This window comes from Dendrobium catenatum, unplaced genomic scaffold, assembly GCF_001605985.2.
Source record: "Dendrobium catenatum unplaced genomic scaffold, ASM160598v2 fragScaff_scaffold_1038, whole genome shotgun sequence".
Lineage (NCBI taxonomy): Eukaryota > Viridiplantae > Streptophyta > Magnoliopsida > Asparagales > Orchidaceae > Dendrobium > Dendrobium catenatum.
The window spans coordinates 2,336,726-2,346,723 of record NW_021319500.1 but is presented as its reverse complement, the minus strand read 5'-3'; the positions used below and the strand labels follow the sequence as shown (position 1 = coordinate 2,346,723).

General features: G+C 34.3%; 1 protein-coding gene across 1 annotated transcript in view; it reads left to right on the top strand.

Moving 5' to 3' along the window:
• The window catches only part of LOC110093395 (NADH dehydrogenase [ubiquinone] 1 alpha subcomplex subunit 2), a 15,180-nt gene extending 5,455 nt beyond the window's left edge, over positions 1-9,725 (top strand). Inside the window, exon 3 of the mRNA XM_020818268.2 lies at positions 9,315-9,725. Coding sequence (XP_020673927.1) covers positions 9,315-9,412 — 98 coding nt within the window. The 3' untranslated portion in view covers positions 9,413-9,725. The remainder of the gene's footprint in view (positions 1-9,314) is intronic.
• The last annotated feature ends 273 nt before the right edge of the window (positions 9,726-9,998 follow it).

The following is a 9,998-nucleotide window of genomic DNA, read 5'->3' as shown; positions in this document are numbered from 1 at the left end:
GCAAATTTCTCCTTAAGGGCGGTGAACTCCACTTCCCACTCTCCAACTTTCTCTTCAATAGATTCAATCCTTCGTGTACCCATCCCTTCCTTGTGGATCTAGCGCTCTGATACCACTTTGATGGATCTTAGTTTGTAATTTTCGGAATCCAAGAAAAACAGTCCAAAAACGGTGGAAAAATGCGAAATTTCTTGGATGAAAACACTCACAAACACTTCAATAACTTGAATATCAAAAGACTTACAAGTTTTCACGGATACAATGCTCTCACTTCGAGAAGAGAAGCTTTCTCCCAAGTCCTAGATTAGAAAGAAAGCTAAAACAGCCACCAAACAAGATCCCTCCAAAAAGCCACCCTAACTCACTTTTAACTCTCACATAAACCCCTCAAAATACCCTAATTACCCCTAGGGCAAACACCTCATTCTTCCTCTTCAATTTGGTGGCCCCCTTGGGCCCACCCGACTCCTGGTTCCCCTTCGGCAGTCCGCCCAGGCAGGCGGGTTCTCCGCCTGCAGTAAGTGAGAACCGGCCCTTTTTTGGGCCGGTGCTGTTATGGACCGGAGCGGTCCATCACATTCTAGGTATCAAATGGCTTTAATATCTTTTTGATGTATTAGGGTTGTGGAAGCTTGTATGGCTACGCAATTAAATGTATTTTACATAAAAATGAAAGAGAAGAATACAAGGAACGAGAGAATAGTGGAAGGTGTGAGAAAGAGAGAGCCTGTTTCTCACCAGAGATTATATAAAGAGAAGAAGCAAGAGGGGGGCGTAGAACCAATGAACTTTCTATTCATCATTAATATTTGTTGGGATTGTAAAATTTTCATATGATCAAACACAATCTGTGAATCTTGGAGCAATTCAAATGGGCTGAAAAAGACTTAATTTACTTCAAAAATTAAATCTCTAAGCCAAATCAGCCAAAACGTTGTGTAAGCATTATCAAATGTTCAACTAGCCAATAAGAGCCCATTGATACTAAGATTGCATGATTTGAGGCCCAAATAGTTAATAAAACAAATTGAGTCGAAGAAAATTAGCTTGAGTCATTTTGGCTTTAATTAGCTCGAATTGGTTCAGACTTCTCCTTCCCCAAGCATAGGCTGCCATGCATTGAGTAAGGGGGTAGTTGTTTCAGTGCATTTCCCATAAGGTTTTCTTGGGAGAAATACATCAATCTTGTTTAATCATGTCAAAGCATGTTTGTTATTGTACAATTCATATGGCTAGACTACCATCACCATTCTCTGGAACCAATATCAGCCTTGTTGGAGTCATGGGTATTGTAGCTGACTTATTTATCTTTGGTGGCTGAAATATTGGTTATAGTGCCTTATTTGCACCTTCTCCACCAGTTTAAGCATTTGAAATAGTTGATTGTGCTACATAAATTTGATATCATAGCACCGGTTAGGGGATCGAATTTCCAATGCACAATTGGGTGTCCAACGAGGGGGAGAATGAAAGAGGACTACTAAGAAGATAAAATAATTTTTTTTCAAGTCTCCTACATTCCATAGTGGACAGTTGAGTCATGAACCTGCATTTGATTATCGTAGATGATTGAATCATTAACATTGTAGTGCGCATAGATTTAGAACAACTTAGCTATTAGTTAGAAAGCCTTTGTTAGACCATCGTCATTTGGCGGGCTTTTGATATTGTTGGAATCCATGAATCCAAGATGATGTTTTGATGATGACAAACATTATTGGTTGGATTTTAGATTTTCAAATTGGTGCTTAATTCCCTGCATGGATCTTCCCCTCATCCATGCCTTCTTTTTTTATAGGAAAACCTTTTTAATAAATTTTAGCATTCAAATACATTATTATTATTATTATTATTATTAACATAATAAAAGATTAAAAGCAAATATCAACCAAAAAAGCAAGAACACTATTAAAATTTTTAAAATGAGTACAAATAATATCAACTAATACAAATAGAGAGCATCTAAAACATCTATATATCTGCTACTACAACCAATTAGTATCACTTCCCCTTTTGACAATACAAAAAGAAGAGTAAACTAAAAGGAAAATACACAAAGAAAAGAAAAATTCAAAACATTGGAAAACACAAACATTACTCAGCAGAGGGTCGTTGATCAAGTGATTGTGGTGGTAGCTGGTAGTAGTGGTGAAGGGAGACGAACTGGTCTTGACACCATGCACGATTCATGCTATTTTTGTAGCTCCTACCACTATTGTATGGTATGCTCAATATGGGTGTCAACCTTTAATTATAAATGGGAAAAATGCCCAGTCCATGCATCCTGGGGATAATAATAAGCAAGAGGAAGAGGTTGTGTGGGTGCTTCCCCTACTTTTGCTTCTTCCTTAGAGTAAGATGCGGCCACCCCAGTGCTGCCCTACATCTATCACTATAGATGATGTGAAATGAGTGGTCTTTGAAGAACCTGATTTGGTGACAGGTGGTGCAGGATAGATGAGATTGCACTTATATTCTAAAATGAAGGCTATGACATTTCTTATGTTCAGATTTTGCTTTCGGCGGGCACAAGGATTGTAGTGAAGATTAAGTTATCAATGTACCTAATAATCATTTTTGCAGCATTAAATTACGTGATAGTCATACAAAAGTAGGTAACAATCGAGAGTAAGGGATTGATATTTATGCTGTTTTCAGTCTTAGGGATCACATTTTGTCAAGGATTGTGTTGTATAACACATGCATTTAGAACCATGTTGTGAACTAAAAGCTAATGTTTGTTTAAAGTTGCGTTCTTAAGGGTAGTGTTGACATAGTGTTGACAGTGGTTTAGTTGTAACTTAAGGGTTGTGCAATATTATGGGGGTGCTTGCCCACTGTTGGACATGCACATATATTTATGTAAATTGTCAGCAATGATGGTGACTTGATGATAACATACATATGATTGCATATTAGTGTAGTCAACTATGATTCCAAGATTCAAGAAATATTCAAGAAGGAGCTCTGTGTGGTAGGAGAAAGATAGGCAAATCAAAAATTGCAGGGTGGTGGTAGCAAATAACTCGAGTACCTGATACGATAAATTTTCTTTTTCGAGCACCATAGAGTCCGTGATAGAGGCACTTATGTAGTTCTCATAAGCCACCTGATCCTCTTCACTTTGGAATCGATCATTTAGCATGGGGTGCTAGAAGCCTAACCTAACTTGTTTGTTATCCATAGAGGGAGGAAGAAAGTGCACACTAGTGAGAAGAAGTAAAGGTTTGAGGATGTGAGTTGAAAATGAAAGCAAGCCCGTCTTACATAGCCTCTAGTCTTTCGTACAGTACAATTGGGGGAATACTATCTAATCAAGTTAGTCCAAAACATCTTATCTGGAAGGTACAATCAAATTATGTTATTATGATTGTCTTATTTTTTATTAATTAATCTAAAATCTATTGTTAAAAAAATATATATTTTAAAATCAAAATGAGTTATTAGTCGGGTTTGGGTTCGCATTTTTGACCCATTTAAGTGGGTCGGTTTGACCGGATTCAGATCAAGTCAATTTCAGGCGGGACAATAATCGGACCCGTTGACCCATTTTGACATCCCTAAGCTCACTTCCCTTCTCCACTACATCCAACCACCACCATCGCTGCCACCTAATCAAGGACTGTCTACTGAGTGATATTTGTGTTTTTTAGTATTTTGTATTTTTCTTTTCATTGGTGTATTTTTCTTTCATTTACTCCTTTTTATGATGTCAAAAGGGGTAGTGATACTACTTACTTGTAGTAGCAGATGTATAAATATTTTAGATGTTCCTTATTTATATTAGTTGATGTTGTTTGTACTTGTTTTGAAATTTTTAATGCAAAATCAATTTTTTTCGGTTTTTTTTTGTGCTGTGTTATTTGTTTTACTGTGTTATAATAATAATAATAATAATAATAATAATAATAATAATAATAATAAATATATAAAATGTATTTAAATTCTAAAATTCATTAAAAATGTTTTCCCATAACAAAAAAGGCATGGAGTGTTGTGCAGGGAATTAAGCACATATTTTAAAATCTAAAATCCAACCAAAAAATATTTGTCATCATTAACAAAAGGGAACATTGTTAAAATCCGTGAGCCGACCTGGTGTTTTGATGATTTCAAACATTATTATTTAGGTAACTCTTTACTCTTTGTTTTATATATTACTTGTTTCTTTTGTGCGCTACTAAAATTTAAGGTATAACATACATAGAGTTGAGTCAAAGAAGCTAATTCAAGAAATTGCCACATTCAATTTAGTTAAAATTGAAACGACAGTTTATATATTTTTTTTCTTGAGTCCTTATGTAATTAGGTGTATGTTAGCAAGATAAACGAGCACACACTCACGAGTGGGGATTAAAATTAAACACTTGAATTCTCTGTTAAATTTTATTGTAAGATCTCAATCTTACATTATGATTTGTTAATCCATAATATAAAATCAAGTATTCAATTAAATTAATTTTCTTCATAACTAATCCTACTGTATGGTATGAGTTCATACAGGATGATCAATATTTTGATAAAACTCTGCAGTTGAATCTAAGTTATCAAATATAGACAAATTTAAAATTTGAATTTTGACATAATCGTATTGTTCGAAAGATTTCGTACTGTGCAATTATTAATTAATATTACCTAATTTGGACTATTGATCATGCAATCAAAGCAGGATCAAATCTTAATTGACAATTTTACTATACGATCTAAATCGTTCAATACAATTTAACAGAACATTTGGTGTACAAACATTGGTTCTTCTTGAACGTTCCTTGATTTGATATAGCTAATTGTACTGTATAATTAATTATTATACTGTCCGATTTTTTAGATCTAAAAAATGGGTGATTGACTAATCATGCAGTACGATACACACTTCATATTGTACGATTAGAAGAACATAATTGAAAATTAGGGTTTGATTTAAATAGCCCAACATAATTCTTTTCATAACATGAGAGGGGATGTAAGTGAGCAGCTTGAGACGTTTTTTTTTCTAAGAGAGATATCTTTGGAGAGGGAGAGGCGTCTCTTTGTTTTTGAGAGTGTCCAATCCACTTGGGAGAGGGAGAAGGTGAGGTTAAGGGATTGTTTCTTGAGAGAGTCAAGGGGTGTGTGAGGGAGCACACGGTTTTCCTCACCAACCTGCACTTTGGATGCTCCAGGTTGTGGTTTTGGAGCGCTTGGAGAGGAGCTCTAGCCGAGGAGGTTAGGGGAGCGACATCTCCGTTGTTGCGAGGAGTAGAAGGATGGAGATACATCTTCGCCGTTGTGAGGAGCAGAAAGAAGGAGAGGCATATCAGCCTTTGCGGGAAGCATGAGGATTGAGGCTTTTCGGGAGAAAGAGCTTTGTAAAGGTTATTCTCCAGTTGGGAACAGAGAAAGGGCTTCTCCGCATTACTGAGTGTATGAGTGTTTACTAATGGAATTCACAAAGAGTAGGACCTTTGGGGAGTGAACGTTTGTTAAGTTTGATTGAACCACTACAAAAATTGTGGTTTATCTTTTTTTTTTTACTTTTCTTCATTTTATCTCATGCAAGCTTTAATTTTTGAGATTTGTGATTTGATGTTATTGTGATTGCAATCTTTAGAAATTTAGTTTTGAGAATATTTTCTTTGAAGTAATCATTAGTAATTCTATTGCTCTAAAATTTTTAGAACAAAAAAAAAGTAGTAAAAAAAAAAAATCTATTAGCATTGTTTGCTTTATTTGTTGTCTAAAGTTGGAATTGTTATTCAAAGTTATTTTCGGCTGCATATTGGTTTGTTCCTCTTTAGTTAAATTTTAAAATAACCACCCCAACCCGCCCCTCACAACCCCCCCCAAGTGTGCCTTAACACTATCAGATGTAGTTGGTTGAGCTAAGTGATCTTATATTAAGATGTCTTAAGGATTCAACATCAACAACTTGAGGATTTATTATTTTGTATCTTTTATTTTATTTTCTTCATCTATATATTTGAGGTGGACCCATTTACCGGAAATGGTTGCAGCATGACAACAAGATGCATCTGCCATTGATAGTTAATGGAAACAATGAAATCATGGGACTTCATGATGAACAACAGTGACAACTTGGTTTATCAATTGCGGTACATCAACAGCTAGTTGTTATTTGTGGAACACATTGGCCAGAAGTGTTTGCAGCAACAACACAAGTTTCTCCAACATCCAACAATGATAGCAAGAGGCATCTACTATTGACAGTTAATGGAAAAAATAGGTTTTATCTTTGGTGCTACTCTAGTGATGAAATTATGCAATTGCATTCTCCTCTTGAACTCCATGAAGAGCAACATTCACAACTTGGTTTTATCAATGGTAGTTCAATTCTTGCAACAACTCCCTTACAACTTTTGGCAGTTATAGCTCCTCCAACAAATTTCAATAGTGATAGACCGAAGTGGCAAGCTTTAGCAACCATGTCCACCTCCCACTTCTCAAATATCCCGCTTGCGCTTTGGCACCATTCGTCAAAGCTCACATCCTCCAACCAGGAGATTTCTGTTGTATTTGATTCCTTTCATTCTAGTGCTCCACGGACCTTTGCAAAATTATGCATTCTACATTAACGACTTTACTTTATTCTTTCCAGTAAGAGAGTAGTAGAGAGATTGGGAACATCTGCTAGGTGATACTAGTCTTTTTTTCATCATTACAAGCATAATACCATCATACATGGTAAATTCTAGTGGGCGCTGAAGTGGTCCTTTAAAAAAAATGCAAGCTATAGTAATGAAAGCATGCTTCCAATGCCTTCTTAACATCGATGATTCTACCACCATGCTGCTTTTTCCATGATGTGCAAGCTACTATCAGTGGTGATGTGCTCACGACCTCCTCTGGCAATGATGTGCTTCTTGAGAGATTTGCAGCCCACTGTAATGCAGCCGTGCTTTATCTTTCTCTCCGTCAACGATGAATTCATCAGTGGCATAATCCTAATGAGATGTATGCTCCTCTGGTGTGTATGTAAGTTTGAAATATAAATATATTAATCTTGTAAAAATATTTAGAATATAATTTTTATTATCTTCAATTTTAACTTCTTACAGAAGAATTTAGAATATAGTGATCATTATCATGAGTTAATAGATTAATTTATAATTGAATTTGATATGAAACTATAAAAATATTTTCTTATGAGAACAATCACCATCTTCTTTCATAAATTAAACATGATGGATGTCTTTATCAATGTTTGATCAATCAAGAGCTTTCATAATATCTTAACGAATAAAAAATTTCAAGTTTTTTAAGTTGGAAATATTTAGTTTTATGCTTAATAGTTGGTAAGCATTGATCGTCAGTGGTTAGACAACCGTGCGTAACATTACAACAATGATGTTTTGGAAGATTGAGCTTTACCATGCGTACCATGCTATGATGCACAGACATGAACACGACATGGACACGTGAATTATTGAAAATATATGATACGGACACGGTATTATAGTTTTTATATTTTAAAAATAGTTTATAAATTGAATAAGTATAATTTTAAAAATAATTTAAAATTAATAAGTCATTTAACTATAATTTATGCTTAAAATGATTAATATTAGGATATCAAGAGTCGAGCTTTGATGTCGTTTATCAATCATTGAGAGAGGAGATGACAATGATGTCGAGACTCGGGCATTGATATTATGCAATAAATATTGGTCGTCAATGTTAAAAATGTGTTTATCATCGATGCTGAGAGAGCGTTGGACAAAGATGATATGTCATGTTGTGGGTGTAAAAATTGCTAGCATCGAGCATCAATATAAAGACAACGTCAGCTTTGATATGGAGATCGTTTTGAAATGTTGATGTTATAACAACGTTAGACGTCAATGTTGAGATGATATCTAGCGTTGTTGTGAAATCAAAGTTGTAACCCGCCAAAGAGAAATGAAAATGAGAATATTTGATGAATAGGGTATCAAGTGCGGACGATTGATTTGATGTTGTGGATAAGAAATAAAAAACTTAGTTTTTATATTTTAAATAAGCAAAAGTTTTAAATACAAGAAATTATATTTAAAAAAATTCATAAAATATTTAGGATACGTGTGTCGGACACGTGTGTCCAATTTATATTTAATATTTCTTAATTGGACACATTTTCGGCTTGTCTGACACGTGTTGGAAGAGTGTCGGACGCGTGTTGTGTCGGATACGTGTCGGACACTGCACGCCTCATTGAAGAGAAGTGTCGGTGCATCATAGGTACCATGGAAGAATAAAAAAGATGAGATGTAATATATTGTATTCTTTTTTTATGAGAAACTAATGAAATGATAAGTTTTGTTTTCCATTCCAATTGATGATGTTCTTATTTAAGACTTTCTTGTTGATGGATTTCTTTCTTTCTTTTTACTTTTTTTTTTAAACTATCATTAGTTTGTCACTTATTTTTTTATTTATTTTTAACTTTATGCTTAAGAGAAGAGTTTGTATTGTGGAGAAGAAAGTGATATACAAAATTTATTAAGATTCTAAATATTATTATTTTGTTCAACTTATATTAATTTTTCATGAGCAGCAGTGCATTGTGGCATTTTCTTCTTTTATCTATTTTGTGAGGAATTCAGTATTGAATGAAAACATTTGAATTGCAAATTCTTTTGTACTGCAGAGTCCGATCTGTATCTTTTCCCTTGTATTTGATATGAAAACTTTTGCTGTTTATTTTGAACTGTTTAGAGCACATGGATACCTCTGTTTGCTTGGCATGATTTTTATTCTTATCTCCCAAAAGAGAAGAATACTTATTCATCTCTTTTGTAAGGTGTTTATTTCAAAACCTTGTTTTAGTTTGAAAAAGTTACACATGTAATACCCAAATATTATTATTTATGAAACTAATTCTGAAACGTTCAAAATGAACTACTTCTATCTATTTACTTGTGATTCACCCAAATCATTAAAAATTTAATATAACTAACTCTCAAGGTGGTAGTTTTGGTGTATTTTAAATGTTGTAGGTTGTTGGTATTGTAAATTAAAATATTTGGTGATAATTTTGTAAATGAAAATATGTAAGATTTTTCACGTATATTTGCTGTTTTTAGTTTTTAGATGATTACTTACCTCACGGCTGGTACTGTTGATGCGATCAGTAGATCACGTTTAGCCTTCGTTTGGGATAGCTTTCGTACTGCTTTATAAAGCAGAGTTTTAGTACAAAAAGTTTTTGCAAGAAAAAAATTGTACTAAAACTTTGTTTTATAAAACAGTAAGAAAATTGTCCCAAACGAAGCTTTAGTTTGCTTCAGTCTTTTAGCGAATTCTTTGACTGAGCTGAACTGTTCCGTTCCTTTGTTCAGACATGGGTGTAGAGCGATATGTGCGGCTGGAAGGCTTAACCGAACCTCAAATCAACAAGGCACTCGAAGAGCTAGTGAAAGCTGGAGGAATCCTTTAAACCCTAAAGGCGTCGAGTATCTTCATATCAGACTTTTTAAACTGAAATAAGAGGATATGGTCTTCTTGACCAATGTGGACTTCTCTTTCAGCCACATATCCTGTTCAGTGTCAGCCATCAACTAGTTGAATCATGCAGCGACAACATGTTCTTTTCTGAAAGCTAAGTTGTTTAAAACAAAGTAGCGTAATATTATGTTACCTGAAACTTTCTTATAGTTTGGCTGAGAATTTTTAACTGCAGTGTTGTTTGTGTACATTCGTGTGGTAAGTCTACACTAATATTGAAAGGTTTTATTGTTATCTAGTTTTCACTGAATAAGGTTTTATTTAGATCCTGCGTCTGGATTTCCGTTTTTCAAGTGAAGTTGCCAGTTTCACTAACTATTTTTTTTATACGGTAATCCTTATCCCTCTACTTGTGATGCGGCTTCCTTCCTTCTTTGATAGTTGTTGTTGCTATTCAGTTGACGATAGGAGAATAGGAATGGAACAATTTTGTTGTGAGCTAATGTCTTTTTTGCTTATTTATGGCCATTATTATGGTTGTTTAGGGATTTGTATTATTTAGATAAAATTGAATAATC